General features: G+C 39.3%; 1 protein-coding gene across 1 annotated transcript in view; it reads right to left on the bottom strand.

The window, feature by feature from the left end:
- The window catches only part of Dnah7 (dynein axonemal heavy chain 7), a 193,010-nt gene that overhangs the window by 64,355 nt on the left and 103,980 nt on the right, over positions 1–24,675 (bottom strand). Inside the window, exons 37-44 of the mRNA XM_090354519.1 lie at positions 22,871–23,026; positions 19,776–19,944; positions 18,987–19,113; positions 17,502–17,721; positions 12,598–13,470; positions 9,781–10,010; positions 3,004–3,334; positions 1,945–2,291 (exon numbers count right to left, since the gene is read on the bottom strand). Coding sequence (XP_090210645.1) covers positions 1,945–2,291; positions 3,004–3,334; positions 9,781–10,010; positions 12,598–13,470; positions 17,502–17,721; positions 18,987–19,113; positions 19,776–19,944; positions 22,871–23,026 — 2,453 coding nt within the window. The remainder of the gene's footprint in view (positions 1–1,944; positions 2,292–3,003; positions 3,335–9,780; positions 10,011–12,597; positions 13,471–17,501; positions 17,722–18,986; positions 19,114–19,775; positions 19,945–22,870; positions 23,027–24,675) is intronic.

Consider the following 24,675-nt stretch of genomic DNA (forward strand, 5'->3'; position numbering starts at 1 on the left):
CCTGGAGAAACCCTATACAGTACCGGGATGGAAGATGGCCAGCAAAGTCCATCATGGATAGGGGAATGATTTGCCTGCAGATTTGCTGAGAAGCTTGAACAGCAGAGAGCTCAAACCAGCTGAAGGGGGTCCGTCCTGAGGGTGGCTCCACTGCCTGTGGGGAGGAGCCAACCCCATTTCCTGGGGATCCCTGGAGAGATTTATGAGCTCTAGCCTATGGCCTTGGGTTATCCTAATTCTTTATAGAGCTAGAAAAGGCAATCTGAAGGAAGTCTAAAAAGTCTAAAAGGAAGTCCAAAAATATCTTAAACAAAGTCAATAATTTTGGAGGTATCACAACACCTGTCTTCAAATTATATTACCAAGTTTAATAATAAAAACAGTATGGCACTGACATAAAACAGGCATGTAGATCAACAGACTCGAATAGGCCCCATATGGCCTGTCAGAGTTCTGTCATAGCTACGACCGTGGAAGAGTGCCACATGGGAAATGTGCCCAATTCATCACTGGCCTCAAACTGCAATTCTCCCGATTTCAGCCTCCCAATCAGCCATCAGTCTCTGCTTTATCCTTTTACTTTATAAAAACTCCTAGACTATACCCTCGGCCAAAGCAGTTGCCCTACAAATATATAAGGCAGTAAAAGGGGTTATTTAAGAAATGGACCTCTATTTTCTTCTCACTATATAGAAAGTGGAATCAAACATATTATCTTCATAAGTGAAAAAGACTTAAGATAATTTATTATAATGTAAGATGGAACAAAACATATGGCATTGCTATACATATGTAATGATTCAAATTGGGTATGAGTTTAAAAGACATCCTGTACTATTTCCTGCAGGAACTTGGCAGGAAAGCCTTCTTCTGCCTCTTTTCCCTTTTTTTGTGTGATAAAATATTTCTCAGTAATAAAACGCTACAGTGCCACTTCCTGCTTTTTTGTGAGTTTAGTGAAGATAAGACTCTCACAGACTTTCTTGCCCAGGCTGGCTTTGAACCATCATCATCAGATCTCAGTCTCAAGAGCTGGTAGGATTACAGGCATGAGCCACAAGTACCTGGCCTTTAAAAACATTTTTGAAAGTCTCCATTTTGGCTGGGCATTAGAGGCTCACACCTGTAGTCCTATAGCTGAGGATCCTGGTTTGAAGCCAGCCTAGCCAAAAATGTTCATGAGATTCATATCTCCAAAGGCTACAAGTAGAGCATTTTCTCAAGTGGTAGAGTATCAGCCTTGAGCAAAAAAGCTAGGCTCTGAATTTAAGCCCCAGTTCCAGCACACACACACACACACACACACACACACACACACACACACACACATACACAACACATTCTCCATTTCTAACCTGATAAATAAAAGCAAAATCTCATGAATGGGTCTTCAGCAATTTTTTTTTGCCAGTCCTGGGCTTGAGCTCAGGGCCTGAGCCCTGTCCTTGGATTTTCTCAAGGCTACAGCTCTAAAACTAGAGCCTCAGCACCACTTCCGAGGTTTTTTTCTATGCATGTGGTACCAAGGAATCGAACCCGGGTCTTCATGCATGCTAGGCAAGCACTCTACCACTAGGCCAAGCTCCCGGCCCTCTTCAGCAATTTTTAACAGTGGAAGAGTGTCCTGAGCTCAAAAGGTTGATGAGTCACTCAACTATACATCATATAAACACATAGCAGACACAGAATGACATTCTGAAAGGCTTTTAATCATTTAAACATTTAACTTGTGTGTGTGTGTGTGTGTTTGTGTGTGTGTGTGTGTGTGTGTGTGTGTGTGTGTGTATGGAGGGAGGGAGGGAGGGAGGGAGGGAGAGAGAGAGAGAGAGAGAGAGAGAGAGAGAGAGAGAGAGAGAGAGAGAGAGAGAGAGAGAGAGAATAACTTGTCTAAATGACCAATACCCAAATACAATGCGTAAGCTAGAAATTTCTGTCAGTACTCACTTATCATAAGAATCCATTGCTATGACCCATTTGCACAGGCCTTCAGCAGCAGTGGAAGCATTTCTAATCTTCTCAGGAACAAAATCTGGATTTGGAATGTAGTTTTTTCTTATGATATTCATGTAAGCTGGAGGAATATTGTCTTTGTCATATTCATGAAGTGACTGTAGAAACCTTATGTCACCCAGAAGTCTCTTGGCTGGGCCCCAGAAATCTTCCATCTTTTTTCCTGAACCTGTGGGGTCAGGGATTTTGTCTGCTTTGATGCCCTTCAAGATACATATAGCTTCCATGACAAGCTTAACACCAGCTGGGGGGCTCTTCATGGACTTGACCACTGTAATGTCCTTGAAAAACAGCACGGTAATTATTATAAAGAGAAATGTTTGCTTATATGTTCGGGGTAGCTGGTTCTTATTTTCAAAGTAAGTATTAGGATACTGAATTACTCTATGTGTTCAAGAGTATCGACAGGTTTGTCCCAATGAAAAGTTAAAGCAGAAAATGAGAGAGAGAGAGAGAGAGAGAGAGAGAGAGAGAGAGAGAGAGAGAGAGAGAGAGAGAGAGAGAGAGAGAGACAGAGAGAGAGACAGAGAGAGAGACTACCAGAGAGTGATCAGCATAGAGGAAGAGAGAGAGAGAGAGAGATGGAGAGGTGGAAGGAGGGAGAAGAAAGGATGAAAAAAGGAAGGAGGGAAAGAAGATAAGAAGAGCAAGAAGAGGAGGGAGGGAGGAAGGAAGAAGGGAGAGAGGAAGGAAATGAAGTAAGAAGGAGGGAAGGAAGGAAGGACTATAAGTGATTTCCTTACTATCTTACAAAGTTATGAGAAGTTCTTGGAAGAATTGCCATTTTAGGGCAGCCCCTCCCACCTGGATGCTTTCTTCTTTTCTAAACTAGTCTTTGTCATGCACATGCATTTTCTTTCCCAGATGAAGGTTTTCAATTCCATTAAATTCCTATTGAATTTGGAGACACAAAGGAGATTCGTGGCCCTAATGCCAAGTTTCTGTGGCGCCGTGTGTGCGCGTTTGCTGGCAGGCGCCTGGCTGAGCTCTCACCTGGGCTGTGAGGGTGTCCAGCGCGGACAGCGCGGACTCCAGGATGGGCAAGGCCCCTGCCAGGTCGGCGTCACACTCATCTTTGATGGCTTTGGAAGCCATGGCTTGCTCGTTGGCCACTGTCTCATCAGCTTTCACTACTTTTTCAGTTTTGGCGACTTCCACCGACTCCTTCTCGATAATGATCATCATTTCATCCACCTCTTTGCTGGCGACTTTTAACTGAGGATGCAGGGCCTCCAACTCCAGCTGCATTGTGGCCACCTGAGATGAGGCAGAATCCAGCTTATCCAAACCCACCTCATACCTCTTCTTCATCTTCATTACCTCGCTGCAAACAAGCAGAGAAAACCAGGAGACCGTGAGGAAAGACAGACACTGAGCTACTTAGGCTGTCTCCAGCCATAACTGAGGGCGTGCTCTGAGAGATGTCCACACATACGAATGGTTTGTGAAAAAGAGAAAGCGGTTTGTGCATAGTTGAGAGCAGGCAGTGTTTTTAATACCTGTGCATTTTTCCAGAAACTACAGAGTATCTAGGCATATTAGGAAACTTCAAAAGAACAAACATCTTGAACAGAAGACTTATCCTCATATCAAAATGATTACATCTGGCTCATACCTGTATATCAGTACCAGTGGCTCACGCCTTCATCCTAGCTACTCAGGAGGCTGAGATCTGAGGATCACCATTCAAAGCCAGTGTGGGCAGGAAAATCCCTTACTCTTTTTCTCCAGTTAATCACCTCAAACCAGTTCTTCTGTGGCTTGAGTGACAGAACACCAGCCAGTGAAAAAGTGAGTTCGTGCCTCAGTAACAATACCTGCACACATGTGTGCACGCACACACACACATACACAAAATACACCTTAAATGTAGTCACAGTGTTAAGTCTATTCCTCAACATTACTGATCCTTAAACACTGTTCATAGTCACTTAAACAAAATTTGGTGCCCCAAAATATATTATTTGGAATGTTGCCTGCGGTAAAAATGCCTTTGAGGTGAATTCTATCTTGAAACAAAAGCTATTTATTAGGGCTCCAGGAGTTTATCCTAGTGGTAGTGTGCTTGCCTAGCATGCACAAAGACCTGGGTTTGATTGCTAGGTACCACATGAATAGAAAAGCTAAAAGTGGTGCTGTGGCTCAGGTGGTACAGTGCTAGCCTTGAGGAAAGCCCAATGGCAGTATTCAGGCCCTGAGTTCAAACTCCAGGACTGGCAAAAAAAAGCTGTTTATTAAGACAAAAGGGCCAAAAGAGACAGATAGTATTAGAGATTGATCCTTTTTGGTGCAAAATGATTATAACAATAGCTGACTCAAAACTATATAAAATTTTGAAGCACTTTAATACTCAGTATTTTCATGTTTTTGGAACTTGGATCTGTATTCATATATGTTCTCTTTAGAGACAAAAACTATCCTTTATTCTTTACCTGCTGTTTTCTTATTACAATGAGGCTGGAATTCAAGCACTGCGTATCTTCTAGGCACTAGTTCTACTACTGAATTCAGTTTCAGCACTTGTTTTATTTTTTAAAATACTTGCTGTATACATGTTTCCAAGAAAAATGCATTTAAGAAATAGTTTTTAAAAATTGGAAGTAAGGGGCCAGGAGTTTGGCCTAGTGGTTAAAGTGCTTGCCTAGCATGCGCGAAGACCTGGGTTCGTTTCCTTGGTACCACATATATAGAAAAAGCCGGAAGTGGTGCTGAGGCTCAAGTGGTAGAGTTCTAGCCTTGAGAAAGTCCAAGGACAGTGCTCAGGCCCTGAGCTCAAGCCCAGGACTGGCAAAAAAACAAAAAACAACAACAACAACAAAAAAACATTGGAAGTAAGGGGGCCAGGAGTTTGGCCTAGTGGTGGGGTGTTTGCCTAGCATGCACAAAGACCCAGGTCTGATTCCTCAGTACCACATACGTACAAAAAGCCAGAGTGGTGCTGTGACTCAAGTGGTTGAGTGCTAGCTTTGAGGAAAAAGTCCAAGGACAGTGCTCAGGCCCTGAGTTCAAGCCCCAGGACTGGCAACAAAAAAAAAAAAATGAAAGTAAGAAACCAACTTAGTCTGAATAAACGTAGATAGAAGCACACTGAAAAGACAATGGGAGAGGCAGGGGTGGGGTGTGTGGGGGAGAATAGAAGTAAAAGCCTAGTATATATGTGTCATATGTTGAGTTTCTTCTGTGTGAGCAAAACATGGCAGGGGAATTGGGATTAAATATACAATACAGTATAATATGACTAAACATGCAACAAGATATGGTTTATGGATCCAGTCTTGTTAAGACTGTGTAGCAAAAAAGCTGTGGAGAAACTAGGAATGCATGGAACATTCTTCAGTATAATAAAGGCTGTGTATGACAAACCCACAGCTAGTATTATACTTAATGGTGAAAAGCTAAAGCCATTCCCTCTAAAATCAGGAATGAGACAAGGATGCCCACTCTCTCCACTCCTCTTTAACATAGTATTAGAATTCCTAGTCAGAGCAATAAGGCAAGAAGCAAGCATAAACCAGATCCAAACAGGGAAAGAGGAAGTGAAACGTTCCCTCTTTGCAGATGATACGATTCTGTATTTAAAGAACCCTATAGACTCCACTCCCAAGCTGCTTGAGTGGATTCAAAATTTTGCAAGGAAGCAGGGTATGAAATTAACCCTCAAAAATCAACCGCCTTCCTCTATGCCAACAATGAGAGGAACGAGGCAATAATCAGGAAAGCAACTTCTTTTGCAGTAGCCTCAAAGAAAATAAAGTACCTAGGAATTAACTTAACTAAGAATGCAAAGGACCTTTTTGATGAAAACTTTAAAACCCTGAAAAAGGAAATTAAAGCAGAACTAAGGAAATGGAAAAACCTCCCATGCTCACGGATTGGAAGAATTATCATCGTAAAAATGGCAATCTTGCCAAGGGCTATCTATCTACAAATTCAACGCACTACCCATCAATATATCAATATCATTCTTTAAAGAAATAGAAGAGGCAATCCAAAATTTCATATGGAATAATAAAAGACCCCGTATAGCAAAAACAATACTTAGCAGAAAGAACAGCACAGGAGGAATTTCAATACCAAACTTAAGACTCTATTACAGAGCTATAGCGACCAAAACAGCTTGGTACTGGCATAAGAACAGGCCCAAAGGCCAGTGGAATAGAACTGAGGATGCAGACATTAACCCACAGACCTATAGCCACCTAATCTTTGATAAGGGAGACAAAAAAAATAGAATGGAAGACAGATAGCCTCTTCAACAAGTGGTGCTGGCAAAACTGGTTAAGCACCTGCAGAAAAAATGTTGGAACCTTCTTTGTCATCCTGCACCAGGTTTAACTCCAAATGGATCAAAGACCTCGAGGTAAAAGAAGATACACTGAAAACTTTACAAGAAGGAATAGGAGATACACTAGGCCTCCTTGGCACAGGTTGAAACTTTCTTAATAAGGACCAAGAAACACAACAAATCAGAGAACATCTGGATAAATGGGACTGCATTAGACTGCAGAGCTTCTGTGTGGCAAAGGACATAGCTAGTAAATTAACTAGAAAGCCTACAGAATGGGAGAAGATCTTCACTAACCATACAACAGACAAAGGCCTCATATCTAAAATATATCAAGAGCTCAAAAAATTGAATCACTCTAAAACTAATTTCCAAAGAAACAACCATCCCATTAAAAGATGGGCCAAAGACTTAAAGAGAGTCTTCTCTGAAGAAGAAATAAGAATGACTTATAGACGCAAGAAGAAATTGATCGACATCTCTGGCCATAAAAGAAATACAAATCAAAACAACTTTGAAGGTTCCACTTCATTCCAGTTAGAATGGCCATGATCAAGAAATCTAATAGCAACAGATGCTGGAGGGGATGTGGCCAGGAGGGATCACTACTACACTGTTGGTGGGAGTGCAAATTCGTTCAACCACTATGGAAAGCAGTATGGCAGTTCCTCAAAAGACTAAACCTAGAGCTCCCCTATGACCCAGCAATTCCACTACTTGGCATTTACCCAATCATCCAGAAACAAGGACATACTAAATCCACTAGCACAACGATGTTCATTTACCATAGCAAAGATATGGAACCAACCCAGATGCCTTTCAGTTATGAGTGAATCAACAAGATGTGGTATTTATACACAATGGAATTCTATGCTGCTGTCAGAAAGAACGACATTGCCCCATTTGTAAGGAAATGGAAGGACTTAGAAAAAAATCGTATTAAGTGAAGTAAGCCAGACTCCAAGGAACATAGGCTCAATGGTTTCCCTCATTTGTCATAATCAGTAGAAACCTTGGGCTCTCCTAGCAGAGATTTGCAATAGAGCAAAACCTTGATACAAAAGGCCATATAGTATGACACTAAATGAAAGGATCTCTAGAATATAGAAGCAAAAGCCATATAATGAGTGATTGTTTTCCTTAATGTACTATGTTATCTGTCTTCTCTTTTGCTGTCCCTTGGTTATCTCATATTGTTACAGTATTTCACCTGGTTATCTGATATATTGTATATATGCTTACTTGGTTATTTGAAATCAGATAGGGAAGGGGAGAAAACAAGATGAGGGGTGGGGGTGGGGGAGGGAAATGGCGACCAAGGCATGTGAAAGAGTATCAATGTATGTGAAGTAATGCACCTTCTATCTGGTGAATATAATGTAACCCTTCTATTAATTACAATAAAAAGATATGAAAAAAAAAAGACTGTGCAGCAAGCACAGGGAAGATCTGATCCCTGCCCAAATGAGACAGCTCCATTATACATCATCCATGACTCTTTGACAGTGACCTTACTTCTGGGTTATATCTGCTTTCTCTACTAAGGAAACTAACCACAGAGCAGGGATGCTAGTGGAGATAAGGAGGAATCTATATTTTTTTATTGTACTGTAGAATTTGAAATAAAAATTTAAGAATTAAAATGATAAATTTTGAAGATGCTTTGAAAGTTCTTTCAACCTCTCTGTAAGTTCGCATCTCATTACTATAATCCTGTCTTCAGTTAAGATAGCCTTAACCATGGAACAACCAAAGCCTTGACCATGAGTGGTTTCTAAAATTTGATCAGAGTCTTCAAGGATCTTTGGTTCAGGAAAATGGAAGAGCAGTAAGTAACGAACTGGAAGATCTACATAGAAAGACAATTGTCTAGAGAACCAAAGAACAATCCCTGATTGCATGGGCCCTCAGGTGTGAGCTACAGAGATCAGGATAGTGCAGCTTTCCTGGATAGAAGCAGGAAATGCCATATCAGTATCCAAGTAGCATCTGGGCCGAAGTGACTAACATGGTTTGAAATGCTTGAGATCATGAGTTTGCTACTGAAAAGCTTAGAAATAGCTATAAAAATCTATAATAAATATCAAATGAAAGTATTAATATTCAAGAAATCTGTGACCATTGGTGTTTTAAGTGTACTTTTAATGTTTTAAAGAATTGGTTCTATTAGATTAATAGATTAGCCTTGAAATTCTTTTTTTTTTAAACAGGAATCTTTATTTTATTTTATTTTTTTGCCAGACCTGGGCTTGAGCTCAGGGCCTGAGTACTGTTCTTGGGTTTTTCTCAAGGTTAGGGCTCTACCACTTGAGCCACAGCACCACTTCTGGCTTTTTTCTATGTATGTGGTACCAAGGAATCGAACCCGGGTCTTTGTGCATGCTAGGCAAGCACTCTACCACTAGGCCAAACTCCCGGCCCCATAGCCTTGAAATTCTTATACAAATATTATGTAATTGGGCCACAGATTGAGATTTGTGTTTTTAGGTAAAAATCTCATGAACTGAGTAGATGTTTAAACATTGAACAGGACTTAAGTCTCACACATGTGTAAATTTACCACACTAGATTTGTAAATTATTTAAGATACTAGGAAGACTGATTTGTTAAATCATAACTTTAAAAGTAGAAATACATTGGGCCGGGAGTTTGGCCTAGTGGTAGAGTGCTTGCGTAGCATATGTACCACATACACAGAAAAAAAAAAAAAGCTGGAAGTGGTGCTGAGGCTCAAGTGGTAGAGCTCTAGCCTTGAGAAAGTCCAAGGATAGTGCTCAGACCCTGAGCTCAAGCCCAGAACTGGCAAAAAAAAAAGTAGATATACATCAAAAATATAAATGCAAAATAAAAATTAAATAAGCTTTTAAATAAGATCCGGTATGAATTGAAGACCCTCACTTAAAGTAGATTACAAAACCTTTGTAACCTTTTAACTTTCTAGATGAATGTAAGTAAGTTTTAAAAAAATTTTAACACATGTACTCACTATTAAAGTTCTTGAGTCAAGTTTTTAGAAAAGTTTAGCATTTTCTATAGCTTATAACATGCACTGATGCTTCCTTATTAGAGAAGGGATGTCAGTAGATGAAGTGGGCATGTCTTCAGTCTCAGCAACTTGGGACTCAAAGGGAAGGCTCTATGTCATCTAATTACTGATCAAAGGAAAATCTTTAGTGATAATTATTAAACACCACTGTCAAAAGAGACCGCTTGGGTCTTACCAAACACCTCTGAGGACACACCTTCATTTTGGCAATGATTATTCTTTTATGATATATTAGGTGACCTATTTGTGCATAAAAATTAAAACTGGCCTCTTACCTCCCCCCTCCATGTTTATGGGTTAACAGGCTAAATCAATGGAAGTTTTAACAAAATGGTCTACTCCTATGAAACAGATTTCTCGTATCTTTGCTAAACATTTTTCTATAGATGAATATTTTAAAAGTTATAATTTACTTATATACATAAAATTTTGTATTTACCTTCTCTTCTTTTCTAACAACACTTTGAAGGTAGAGATTAATTCGAGATAAGAGGTGGGAGTCACATAATTGTATCTCTGAAGTTCAGAATGGAAGGATGCCGATAAAATAATAGTGGACGTGTGGAAGCTCTTACACATGTCGATGCAGCCATCTCGAATTTCCTCAGACATTTCAATTTCTTCCAAGAATCGTGAGGCCACTGCCTCTAAAGCATCTTCAGGCCATGACTAGATTTAAAATAAATGCTTTAGCGCTTCATCAAGATCATAGTATATAAGTCTGTTACTATAGGAACTCATCATAGTTGTAGGGTATTAGAGATGGGTAGGGGTAGCCAGAGGGAAGGGAAGGGGTGATGTCCTTTACTTGCATGGTTGAAAGTGGATAGCAGAAGCTGGTGTAACAGCAATTCTTTGCGGTTTGTTGTGGGATGAGAGAACTTATTCATGAATATTGTAGTAGCAAGAAAGAAGTAAGGAAGCTGGGCTCGGTGGCTTATGCCTTTAATTCTAGCTACTCAAGAGGCTGAGATCTGAGAATTGTAGTTCAAAAGCCAGCCCAGGCACTAAAGAACATGAGACCCAAATCTCCAGTTAATCACTAGAAAATGGGAAGTGTGGCTGTGACTCAAGGGTAGGGCAGTAGCCTTGAGCTGAAGAGCTCAGGGATAGTACCCAGGCCCAGAGATCAGGCCCCATGACCCACAGAAACAGAAAGAAAGAAAGAAAGAAAGAAAGAAAGAAAGAAAGAAAGAAAGAAAGAAAGAAAGAAAGAAAGAAAGAAAAGAAAGATCTTAGCATGCAATGTCTGTTTCTGCATATACCTTGCTGATATTATCTCAACTAATTCTCTCAACAATTCTCTGAGGTAAATGCTATTATCCTTCTCCTCTCTCCCCCAGTCAGAATCGTAAATTAGAACCTCTTGGATGTACATTGAATGACTTCTAGACATTTCAAAGTCAGTAATCCCCAAATACAAATTCTACCTCCCACATGACAGTGGCATCTTTTACAAGTCAGTAAGTCTCACCACTGTTCAGTAGGTCACGGGAGCCAAATACAGGAATCATCTTACTCATCTTGATCCTCTTCCTCCACCCTCCATCCATGCCATGAACAATGCATACAGGCAGCCTGCCTAAAATGGCTTCTGACTGCATTCTCTTCCTCTGTGTTTACCACAGCTATCCCAACTCAGGTCTCTACTATATTCCTGGACTTTTCCAGTGGTACACTGGCTACTTTCATTCACCCCCATAAGATCCCACAGGAATCCTTTAAAACCATCAATCTACTCCCATCACAGTCCTTTGACATTTGTCTAGCATATATCCCATAATAATTCAAATAAACTTTGGAATCATTCCCTGATTTGACCTTCACACATTAAGTATGCCACTTCTCATTAGCTCCTGTCATCCTGATGGTTTCTCCTTCTCATTCCTTCCTTCCTATCTCAATACCTTCTCTAGGTACTGGTACTTTTGTCTGTCAGGTTTCGTCTTGGAGGTTGCTTGTCCAGAAAGCCTTTGCTCCCTTATTTTGTTACCCTGTATGATGGACTGTGTTTTGCTTATTTGAAAGTAAGCTCAAAGAAAGAAGACATCTTGGATGCTCTGCTTCTTCATTTGTAACTTCAAGTAAGAGTGACTACAGGCAAAGAGTACAACAAATATGCTCAGCGTGAAATAATTTTACCAGGAAATATGGGGAGTCTATGTAAATGTTCAAGATCATCAATTCTTACGCGTTAGACTTCACTCAGGATCTCAGCCACAGTCCACAAATTTCCTAACTATCCATGTGGAAAATGCATTGTTCAAGCCAGAAAGGAGAACTGAATTATTTTTCCCATCAAACCTAGTCTCCTTTTTCTATTTCCCTCCCTCACCTCTATCATATGCTCTCATCCTTGTCTCCTCAGCTCTGTGCTTTCTAATTAGAAGTGGATCACAACAAAGCGTCCCCTCTTCTCCTTTTCATTATTGCTGGGGTTGGCTACTGGAAAGGTTAGAAGCATGTAAGAGAAGAGAGACACGCTGAACATAACAGATGAATTTTGAATTTCTGGTTTCTGCTCTTACTGGAAAGATGTCTTAGGGCTCTCCTCTCCAGGAGATGCCCTCTTCCTACCTTCTGCCCTTTTGTACCTGGGATAGTAACAACTTCCTGCTCTTACTCCACCACTTGCTGAGCCCTGAACTATCTCCTCTGGCTTTCTCCTCCTCTACCCATCTTCCCAAACTCTCCTTCTCCTTTCCCCCTCTTCCCCTCTCTGCTCCTCTCTCTTTCTGTGCCAGTACTGGTCCTTGAACTCCAGGTCTGGGTGCTGTCCCTTAGCGTTTTCCCTCAAGGCTAGTGCTCTACCACCTGAGCCATAGTTCTTCTTCAGGATTTTTGGTAGTTAATTGGAGATGAATCTCATGAACTTTCCTAACTGACCTGGCTTTGAACAGCAATCCTCAGCTCCCAGTCTTCTGAGTAGCTGGGATTACTGGTGTGAATGCCATACCCTCCTGGCTCCCTTAACCCCTCCTACACTTCTGTAGTCTTTGCTCCATGGAGGCGTTCGGTGTATAGGCTCTATTTTCCATCGGAATCCTGTCTGGGGTAAGGTAAATTTTCTGTAATATATTGAGATTGGTAACACATACTCTTACCTATTTTCCATGATGATTCTGACTATTAAAAATCCACTGAGAAGCATGATGGGGGCCCAAATAATTTTTGTAACCAACGTTTCCCGAGGTGTGGCGGGGAGGTGGGGGGGGGAAAAGTCCTGGTAAAGATTCAACCCTCCTAGAAGCAATACCTGGAACCAGTCGATGGTGCAGCAGTTCACCAGGGCCGGGAACTTCCTCAGTCGATTGCGAAACGCATCTCCGATGGGGCTCATGGCCAGGACCACGTGCAGCTGGTTGCGACAGCGGTCGATGAACATATTGAACAGCGCGATGGGGCTGCCGTCCGTCTGCTTCGTCTTGTCCCGCTGGCGGTCCAGCTGGCGCATCTTCTCGCAGATTTCTTGCTTCTCATCCAAGGCGAAGAGGTTGGGGACCTCGCCGGCGTTGAGCAGGTTGTTGACGTCCTCCAGGAAGGACTCGCGCTTGATCTGCGTGTCCGTGAACAGGAAGATGCCGTGCATGTCGCTCTCGGTACACTTCCTCAGGATCACTTTCAGGTCCTCGCGCCACTCGTTGCTGCCGTAGCCCTTGGAGATCTCCACCTGGAAGACGGAGTAGTCGGCCATGTGGGAAGCCAGGCGGGTCACCGACTGCCGGCCGCTGCCCCCGACCCCGACCAGGAGCGCGTGGCTGCGGGGCTGCTTCAGGATGCGGGAGATGCGGCTGATGTGCTCGATGGCGAATCGGAACAGGACGAGGTTCATGGGCTTTTTGCTCATGTTGTTGTACTCCTCCAGGTGGGACTCCACGATCACCCGGAGCGAATCCACGTTCTTCACTTCTCGGTAGCTCATGTCCTCCCTCTTGGGGTCATGGAAATCACAGAATATCAGGCTTCGCAGGTCGTCTTCCTCCACCACGCCATCGGCATCGAAGTCTAGGCTTTTAAACAGCTCATGAAAATCTTCGTACATATAATTCTTCAGAACGTCCTGGATGTAGTTAACCAGCCAAGCTCGGTCTGAGTTATCCAGAAGGCGGTCGTAGTAGACTCGAAGGACCTGTATCATTTGGAAAGGGGATTTTTTTTTTTTTAGGAGCAAATTGTTAAGTTTTCGTGTTCCTGAACTAGCAGTTATAAAACAAATGATATGAAAACACTGACAGCAAATTTCTATAGGTTTTCTTATAAGCACATCCGAATTAGACTTGTAAAATGAACTTTAAGTCTGAATCTTGACTCTCACCCTTTTGGACATTTGGTTGTTGGTAACTGAGAGGTTGTTTGAGGAGGCCTCAGGTAGCTTGTGTGTATGTGAAGGGAGGGGAGGCCTCAGGCAGGTCTGTCTTTGATGATCATTCAGTCTTGGATCACAGAGCCGGGCACTGGTTTCCAGGGTTTGCTACTATCCTCACCATGACACTTTTTTTCCAAATGAGACAATTTTTTGTAAGTATTGAAGGCCCATAGATATTATTGGTTTGATTTTGAAGAGGAAATGTTTTAGGTGGTGGATTTGTTTGGGACATCTGTTGATTACTTTTGCTGGAACTCACTGCCAATGTGACTCCTCTAAAATGAATCAGATTATATGCAGTTTTGAGACTGACTGAAATGATCAAGTGTGAGGCAAATGACAACTGTTTCTTCAAAGTCATTGGTTTATCCCAGTGCATAGTCTCTTTTTAGGAGTAAGTGAGATTATCCAGGTAGGGCCATAAATGGATAGCAATGTCCTCACAAAAAGAGGGACGCTGGTATTTTCTTCCTTGCTCACCCTATTTTTCATTTTTACTTCTTTTTAATTTTCACTAACATTGATGGCACCTTGATCTGAACTTGAGAACATCAACTTCTCCTTTCAAGCTACTGAGTCTATGGTGTTTGGTTGTGGTAGACTAGTATGCCCATACCATATATCATATGTATTTTTTTTTGCCAGACCTGGGACTTGAACTTAAGGGCCTGGGCACTGACACTTTTTGCTAGTGCTCTACCACTTGAGCCATAGCACCACTTCTGGCTTTTTCTGTGTATGTGGTTCCGGTGAATCGAACTCAGGGCTTTGTGCATTCTAGATGAACACACTACCACTAGGCCGTGCTCATATGTATTTTTGTCAGCAGAACTTTGGATCCTACTTGCTTATATGGCCAAACTACTAAAATCATCTGTGCCAGCATTCTCACCTGTAAACTGGAAATACGAGACCTACTTTACAAATCTCATGGATTTTGTGCCCAAATAAAATGACAGTTCATGAGAAATACACAGTAGAAGTGAAATGCAACAAATCATCTTGGTATGAGGATACAGTGTGGGAGAATCCTGGTTTGAATCTGAGACTCTTGGCAAAACAGTCACTGAATGCCATCATTCCTTTTTCTAGAAATGGTAGCTTCACAGGCACGGCAAACTAGTTCTCATATTACATTTCCACCAAAATATTATGGGAGGTTTCCAATTGTTTCACATTCTCACCCTTAAGTGTTCTCATCCACTGTTTTGATGACAGCTATCCTATTGGGTATAAAAGATATTTCACTGCATTTTGAGTGTCTTTTTATGTTTTTATTGTCCAATCACATTTGGAGAAATATTTGTTCAGATCTGCCTCCTATTAAATTATATTACTAAAAACAAGCTCTGTTGTAGTCTAACTACTTTGCACTTATTAAATATGTGATTTACAAGTATCCTCTCTCCTATGGTTTGGTAACATCTTTGAGGCATGACAGATTTTATTTTTTTTTCATTTGTTCTATTGTATCTTGGAGCAGTTTTGCAGCATATCTGTCTTCAGCCATCAAACTAGATAATATCCTCAGTAAAGTTTGAGAGCCATAGCAAAGCTAGTTTTATTTCTTTTTTTTAATATTTGAAGCTACTTTGTAGAATTATATTGGGCCCTCTAATGTGATAACACTGTCTGTAGAAGAAAAAGCTGCCTACCACAGTCTCTGATTCATATTAGACCCTGAAGGAGTCTTTCTTGAATGAACAGAAATAAAGTACAAATTAGAGCATTGAGTTCAATAACTTCATAGTTTTTTTGAAGTGTTGAGAACAATGTGCCAAACATTGTTTTAGGTGCTACATATAAATGAATGAAAAAAAAATCACTTCCTTGTGGAAGCATGAGGCTATCTGAGGAAGGAGAAAATAAATACACCCAACAAATTATGTGGTAGGCTAGAAGCAGATAAATGAACTGGATAGGAAAAGACAAAACTGCTAATGTGGGGGCAGGGCATTGAGCTAGTATTAAATAGAGAGGACAGTATAGAGCACATTGAGTAGAAGAGATCTGATTAAAGGTAGGGAGGATCAGTATTAAGGTGGGAAAAAAATCACCCCAGGCAGACTAAACATTAAGGAAGCCCTAGGAAGGAAACAGACATAGAAGCCTGGTGGACAATGGAGAATGTTCCAAGAAGGAAGCATATCAAGGACAAAACTCCTGAGGTGAAGAGTGCCAGATGAGATGCTTCTTGGAACATAATTTGCTCATGACAAAATGTCTTAGGGCTGGGAGTTTGGCCTAGTGGTAGAGTGTTTGCATAGCATGCATGCAGACCTGGGTTCGATTCCTCCGTACCATATACATAGAAAAAGCTGGAAGTGGTGCTGTGGCTCAGGTGGTAGAGCTTGAGGAAAGGCCAAGGACATTGCTCAGGCCCTATGTTCAAGCCCCAGGACTGGCCCCCCCCCAAAAAAAAGGATATTAAAAAAAAAATGTTTTTAAATGGTGCCTTAAAGCTACGCTGCTAGTCGCTTGTGCTTATAATCCTAGTTACTCAAGAGGCTGAGATCTCAGGATCATAGTTCAAAGCCAGCCTGGGCATGAAAGTCTGTGAGATTCTTATTTCCAATTAACCACCAGAAAACCGGAAGGGGTGCTGGGACTCAAGTGGTAGAGTAACAGCCTTGAGCTGAAGAGCTTAAGGACAGCACTCAGGCCCAGAAATCAAGCCCCACAACTCGCTCCCCTCCCCAAATTATGCCTTAGGCAAGGCACTTTGCTATAGTCTGAATCATTATGTCTTTACAAAATTAATATGTTGAAATCCTACCAGAGGTTAGGATTAAGATGGTGTTAAATAATGGGGCCTTTGGAAGATAATTAGGCATCTTTCAGGTTCCATGAGAGCACCTGGGGAGAAGTAGTGTGAGCAAAGCAGCACATACAGAATCCTTGATCATGGACCCTTTAGCCTCCAGAATTGGGAAAAATAAATGCTTTTTATGGATAAGCTTTAAAAGTTTCTTTGTCACAATAGTCTAAACAAACTAAGAAATACTTCATTGTTATTATAGTCTAAACAAGCTAAGGCATACTTCTTCAGATGAATTCAGTGTTATCAGCCCCTGGAACTTTTCTGGCTCCAGCTTTCAGCCTATTTTTATTACCCTTTGGCCCCACTAAATATACATCTGAGTGATATGGCATGCATCAGCTGGTTAAATAAGTTCTTATGACTAACTATGAGAATCATCAGTCTTCACTAGAGAACCCTTTTAGTGACGTTGATGAGACCAAGATTTCCCAGTAGAGTAGACCCCAAATTTGGATACATTTTTGAGTACATAAAGATTTAGGTGTTCAATTTATCTTAAAAACCTACAGAAACTGGTTTGTTAAGACTTTCTCCATAGTGACTTTAACACATAGTTTAATAGAGTTGCACATCCCCATTTTCCATGTTTGTTAGCTACATACAATTAAATTAACTATAAAATTAAAATAATTACAGATTAAAATTACACATTTTGGGTTACACATTTTGTTTCCATCTTTGCATAGTCTTTTGCTCTCTGACCTTGAACTGCTACTTTTGATATATTCTGTTGTCAGAATAATGAGGATTAAATTACTTAAAGCATTTACCTGCTTCAAAATATGCATTAAGTCACTAGAAATTCCTAAATATAGGATTATTAGTCACAGAACCATAGAATAATACCTTTAGCATTGAATATATAAGAATTATCTCAAATAGTTAAATATACTTCAACAATATAAATTTTGAAATATTTCTTTTTTGCATGATGAATCTGTATTTCTTGCATGTAAAGAACATGGAATTTTACCTCATGAACCCAAAGACGTTTTATTGCTTCTTTATTTTCTGCTGTTTCTGGTCTTGACAAACAAACACCTTGAATGACACGTGAGAAATCACGAAGATTGAACAAATAGTGAGATTTAGCTGGAGTAGGCAGGAGATTCTTCATTGCATCTTTATACAATGTCATTGTGCCATTTACAATCTGTGTGGTCAGATCTAGAAAATCTTCTGGAAATTTATAACTTTGGAAAAGAATTTAAATGAGAGAAAAATAAGAGTATATATAGAAATATTTTATATAAGCCACATTTAAGGTAACCAGTAATAAAATTTTAGTTCTAGTTGCATTCATTTGATTTGTAAAATTCCCCATTTCTTGTTATAACAATCATTAACTTTGATTTCTTGTACAGCTATTGCCATTTGTGCTTTCGTATTATGTCCAAAGGAACCCTTGTGGGCAAAGAAAGATCATCATAGTGGATTTACAACTACTTAAACAACTTAACAGAAGAGCCAGCCAAAAAACCCATTTGTAACTCCAAATCTAGTGTCCACCAAACAAGCTCTCTCACTTCCTGGTATTCTCAATTCTAAATAAATAGTATCCATAAAGAACATTACTGAAATAGGTATTTTCTGGAGAAAATAAAGATACATGATAATGAAAAAGAAGAGCAAATCAGGTGCTTGCGGCTCACACTTGTAATCTTAGTTACTTGAGATCCAGTTCAAAGCCAGCAGGAAAGGCAACCTGACTCTTATCTCCAGATAATCACCAGAAAACCAGAAGTGGCACTGTGGCTCAAAGTGGTAGAATGCTAGCCTTGATCGAAAAAGCCCAGAGACAGACCGCGCACAGTCCCTGAGTTCAAGGCCCACAATAGGAACAAAAGAATGAGAGAACAAGCAAGCCAGAGATGGAAGGAGGGAGGGAAAGTAAGTAAAAGACTGAGCTGAGGTACTGCAAAGAACACAATTTAGAATAGAAACACAAAGAAAGAATATTCTCTGCTGAGGATGGACTCTAATCTTTGGCATGTCTCCTCCATCACCATTGGCTGGTGTAGGGAATGAGATTTCCCAAGAATGGGCCCCCAGGGAGTTCAGAGCATTACTACATGAGCATGGATCCTTGAAATACATGCACCTGTGAGTAAGAATTAGGGAGTTAGGAAGACATAATTCCCCACAGAACAGGCTTCAAGTGACATCCTCAAAATTAGACCTAACCATCTCTGTAGAGGGCAGGAGTTCTACTAGTGGGAACCAAAATCAGCGCAGTCCATTCTGGAAAACCTTTCTAGCCTTCGTTGTCATCCCTGTGAGACTCAGAAGATGATTTCAACATGCATGTTATCCAGCAGAACACACTGCTTCTCTGGGTTATTGCCACAAGAAGGGAAGAAGGGAAGGGAACAGGATTATCTTCATGGAAACACTTCTTATGTTTCTTGTCTCTAAGATTTATGACAGTGATATAGAAAAATAAGTAAGCAATACTTACCAAATTTTTAAATGCCAGGTTAAGATTCTAGAGAATATGGTAAACATGGATTTATCACTAAACTCATTGATTGTTATAATATTGAAATGCCTCATATATCGAGGAGTTATTGGATTTCGACCACCACCTAAATATTAAAAAGAGTCATTCTTAGCAATTATCCATATCAAGTATTTAGTAAAGATTGACATAGGCGGTAAATACACGAAAGAGTTCCTGAAGGGAGCTATTCACTCAAGAATTATTTCACACAGCCATGTCAGTAAGAGAGCAGTTAGCAATTTCTAGTTAATTGAATCAAGTCATTTTAGTAATGCTAACATTGTTTTCTCATATAGAAAATCATTTCACTTTATAAATTTCTCTTTAAAAACCTAAAGGCAAGTTCCTTCCGCCTTTTAGCAGCCTGCCTAAAACCAGAGACTGGCAAAATAGGAATTAATTGGGAGAAATCAGAAAAATTCTATCAGCATGAAGCACTAAAGAAAACAAAAAGGAAGGAAATGAACTGTTCTGGGAAGATGACTTCTTGAAATACAGGGGTATGAAATGAGAAGCTCAGTTCCATAAAGAAGGAGAATAACGTATTTGGAAAAGGTGGAGGGTAAATGGCACACCAAAGTCACCCACTTTTCAGAGGTGGCCGGTGCGGCAAATTTATATAGAACATACATACTACAGAAAACATGTTCATTCAAATTGCTTCACTGGGCTTCTCTTTTTTTCTTCATTTCTAGAAATAGCTGGAGTGATTTTCCATCTTAATAATCATCATATCAGAGTATATACCTGGAGGTCCCATAGCACACATGATCTGAATGTCCACTAGTTTAATCACAGAGCAATCCTTGAGGTCATACCAATTCCAGTGATCTAACCACTGCCTAAGTAACTCAATGGGAGGCTGGGCCCCATAGACCTCTCGGGCAGGCATATTGACATCATCTACAAAGACAACCTAGGAATGAAGAGAGAGGAAGCAGTATAAAATACAATGTAAGCAATGTTGAGGCAAATTATTAGAGCACGCTCTTGGAAAGAGCAGGTAAAGGAAGTGACAGCTTATTTTCCAAACATGGAATAAGGAAATATTTCCCTATTTATTGTTTACCTAAGAATGGAGAGAGCTCCAATGTTCAAGAAGTAATGTACCCTGATGTTACCTGATGAATGTAACTGCAACCCCTCTGTACATCACCCCACCAATAAAATAAAATTGAAAAAAAAAAAGGAATGGAGGGAGCTCCTTACTAATCTTCGTAAGTTAGTGGTTTAGCACTTGCTTATTTTCTCATACAATTTGTTTCTCAATCTTCTTTGACTTTTTTTATTGTGAAACACATGAGAAAGTTATAAGTTTTAGATGATAACCACTAAGTAGTAAATGTTAGGGTAAGCAGGAAATTCTTTACAGAAAAGCAGAAATCAGTCAATTGCTCATAGAATCGTTAAAGCATAAAACACTTTGATGACTACAACTGTTACTGAAAGAATTAGGAAGAATATGATCCAAGTGCAAATATGCATATATAGAAGTATCACAAAGATATCCCTTTATGGAATTGCTATATGCTCATATAAGTGGGAAAGAAGAAAGATGGCATAGAATTTTTTTCTGCTGGAGTCAGTGAATGAGAAGAATCAGATTACAGAAAAATTATTTGGAAGAGCAAAAATGAGGAAGACTACCAAGAAACATATGAGAAGAACAATTCAGCTGAAAATTGTGACAAAGCAGAAAGGTGACAGAGAAAATTAAGAAGCAATTTGCAGCTTAGTCCAGGTGCTTTTTGTAGGGGAGGAGGAAAGAGAAGTCAAAATCTCTCCTTGTGCTGCTTGAAATAATTCAAACATTCAACCAATGAATTGGCCTCCATTATGTAAGTCTCAACACAAGAGCAAAAGCAGTATTTTTAAAACAAGGCAAAAGAACACCGTTAAATACCAGCAACCAGACAATAACAGATACTAAGGACAGTGAAGAGATAAAAAACACAAAGAACTCAAAAGCATGATTATAAGAATGATCAACAGAATGTAAAAGGGGACATATTACAAGTTGGGTGAATTTAAGAGCATACCTATAAGCACGAAGTTCAAGAAACTCAAGGGAAATATAAGAAAATATAGCTAAATTAAGTAGAGAATGAAGTGTAAGATATTAATGCAGAAATCCTGAAATAATCAAACTCAACTTCTGTAAAAGAAATCCCACTATTTCAAACAAAAATAAATCAGTGAAATATCCTTCCAGGGGAGTGGGTCAAATTGAAGGCAAAATATTAGCAGTGTAACCAAAAGATAGCTTTGTATTGGCACAAAAAACAGTTGTAAAGAGCAAAAGATCAGAAACTCTGAAAAAGCATATCATGACAGCCACCTGGTCATTGACAACGGAGCCACAAAGCATACACTGGAGAAAAATAGAACCTTAAACAAACAGTTCTAGAAAACTGGTTATCTAAATGCAGAAGACAGAAACTATACCTCTGTTTCTTATCCCAGACACAAACATCAAAGGACCAAGACATGAGAAAGGGTATCAATATATGTGAATTAATGCACCTTCTATCTGGTGAATATAATGTAACCCTTCTATTAATTACAATAAAAATATACGAAAAAAAGATGAATTGAAGATCTTAATCTTTGAAACCACTACAAGAAAATATAGGGAAGATTTGAAGACATTGGCAAAAATATGTTCTAAATAAGACTCCAATTGCTTAGCAAATAAGAGAAAGAATTGACAAATGGGATTGCATAAAATTAAAGTTTGGACATTTCAAAAGATATACTACTACAATCAGAAGACAATTAGAGTAGAAGAAAATATTTACTAGATGTTCAATGGATTAAAGATTAATATCTAAAACATATAGGCCTCAAAGAGTTAAGGAGAAAATAAACAAATAATTCAATTTGTAACTAAATAAGTTGAATAGGCAGTCAGGCAGTTCTCAAAAGGAGTTTGGCCTAGTAGTAAGAGTGCTTGCCTAGCATGCACAAAGACCCAGGATGGATTCTGCGGTACCACATATTTTGAAAAAGGCTGGAAATGGTGCTGTGGCTCCAGTGGTAGAGGGCTAGCCTTGAGAAAGCCCAAGGACAGTGTTCAGGCCCTGAGTTCAAGGCCTAGGACTGGCAAAAAAAATTACACTCAGATTCCATCTCATCCAAATCAGAAAGTCAATCATCAAGAAAACAATAACAAACAGGGGCAAGGATATAAGGTGATAATGGGAGGAAGAAATCCCATTTACTGCTGGAGGGAATGTAAACTGGTATAACCACTACAGATGTTCCTCAGAAAACTAAAAGAAGATTTACCCTCCAACCCTACCATACAACTCTTGGATGTCTAGATCCAAACAAGAGTTAATCAATATATGAGATATAACTTCAATCCCCTGATTGTTGGTTTATTTCTCAATAGCTAAACTGTGAATCTACTGAGGTACCAATAACTGATGAATAGATGAAGCAAATATGGTACATCTATACTAAAGGGACATTACTAAACTATAAAAAGTGATGCCATTTATAGGAAAAAGAATGGAACAGGAGATTGTTGTCTTGAACGCTATACACCAAGCTCAAAAAACCCAATATGAAGTGTTTTCATTCATTTGTGAAGTGTACTCCGTGGATGATGATGACAGTGACTGCAGTAATGGTTTCAGGACATAAATGTGAAAGAAGAGCTGTCTAGGAGAGGATGAGTAAGAGAAACAGGAAGGAAGGAGGAGAAACTGACAGGTGAAGAGAATCAAAGTATATGTACATGTACAGCAATGTCCTAATAAAACTTCCTATCATTAATATATGCTTATTAGGAACTAAAATAAGAATTAGGAAGGTAAATAATGTCTCAAATACATTACCATTCTCTTGCCCAAAGGAGGACCAAAAACTCCCTTTCTCCTTTTGTCCAGTTTCGACATGATAATGTTTTGCGTTTGAGCTGCTGTAGTTTGTGCTGAAAAGTTGACTATGAGAGGTTTGTAGATTTCCTTATTGATTTGGTTCAAAAGAAAATTCTATGTAACAGGAAATAGTAAGTAGGCTAGTGTTAAAATGCTTTTCTAGTTCTTGACTAAAAAATTGAAATAAGTATATTTTTACTTTTTACCCCGAAGCTTTAAAAATTACATAAATAAGGCTGGGAGTTTGGAATAGTGATAGAGTGCTTGCCTAGCATGCATGAAGACCCAGGTCCGGATTCCTGGGTACCACATACAAGCAAAAATAGCCAGAAGTGGTGCAGTGGCTCAAGTGGTAGAGCTCTGTCCTTGAGAAAGTCCGAGGACAGTGCTCAGGACCTGAGTTCAAGCCCCAGCACCAGCAAAAAAAATTATATAAATAAAATTTATGCTTGCATAAGTGATTATTACATGTTTTCTTCAGTTTAAATGAATTATTAATAATTCTTACAATTTTCCACAGATAAAATTCCATTTGGCCCACTGGGTAAAAATGTATATGATGCTAACATATGAAACTCTCAAAATTAAGTATAAGCCTATGAAAATGAATCATTTTTAAATTGAATGATAAAATATATACTAATTTAAATTTTCTATGTGGTTATGTGGAAGGAAATTACTCAAGTCAGTAGAGCTGACATTTAAATGTGAAATAGACATAATACATATTAACTACTGCATTTGCACATATGTACATGGCACTTATCAACTATTATGTATATACACTTGTTTTAGGTTAAGAAATGTAAATTATGTTCGATAATAGACTTTCTCATTATAAGATTTTTAACTTCAGTGTATCCACTGTTAACTAGTGTCTTTAGAAATGTTTTTTGTGACATTATAATTTGTTTCATTTTTTTACTTTTTTTTGTTTTGTTTTGTTTTATTTTGCTTGTTTTGTTTTGTCATGGGGCTTGATCTCTGGGCCTGGGAGTTGTCCCTGAGCTCTTCAGCTCAAGGCTACCACCCTACCGGAGGAGCCACAGCGCCACTTCCTGTTTTCTATTGGTTAATTGGAGCTAAGTGTCTCATGGTCTTCAGCCCCTAGCTGGCTTTGAACCTTGATCCTCAGATCTCAGCCTCTATGTAGCAAGTAGTGAGGATTACAGGCATGAGTCACTGCACTTGGCCGCATTTTTATCTTTAATCAGAATACTGTTTATTTTTTCATTGTTACTTTAAAATCTGATATAGAACAATGCAATAATTTAAAGAGAATATCATTTCAGGCATTAAACTTCCTGGTTAATCACTTTAATAAAACAAAATTTAGGTGCATACAAACGTTTCTCATATGAATAAATTATCAGTAAGAGTATTTGATAGAAATGCCTCACTAAAACAATTTCATTCAAGTAATTGCAATGGAAGTTATTTTGTCAAAATAATTCCTTTCCCTACAGAACAGATTTTTTAGCCCCCACACTTACATCTGTATTACTTATGACAAAGATAGAACTACTTCACTGGGAGCAATGAAATGTCCCTGTGAGGCATTGTAGACAACTTGATTCAGTATAACCCTTCTGAACAACAACTTAATTATCATTGAAAATCCAACAGATCTACTTCTAGGAACCTAAGCAGAGATAATAACAGAAATGTACCCACAAAATTAATTTCATTCTTTTTTAAATGCAAAATACCATGAAAATTAGAAAACTGAATTCTCACAAAATGTTAATTCTCATGACATCCCT

Source organism: Megascapheus bottae, chromosome 21 (assembly GCF_031878675.1).
Source record: "Megascapheus bottae isolate mThoBot1 chromosome 21, mThoBot2.hap1, whole genome shotgun sequence".
Taxonomy (NCBI): domain Eukaryota; kingdom Metazoa; phylum Chordata; class Mammalia; order Rodentia; family Geomyidae; genus Megascapheus; species Megascapheus bottae.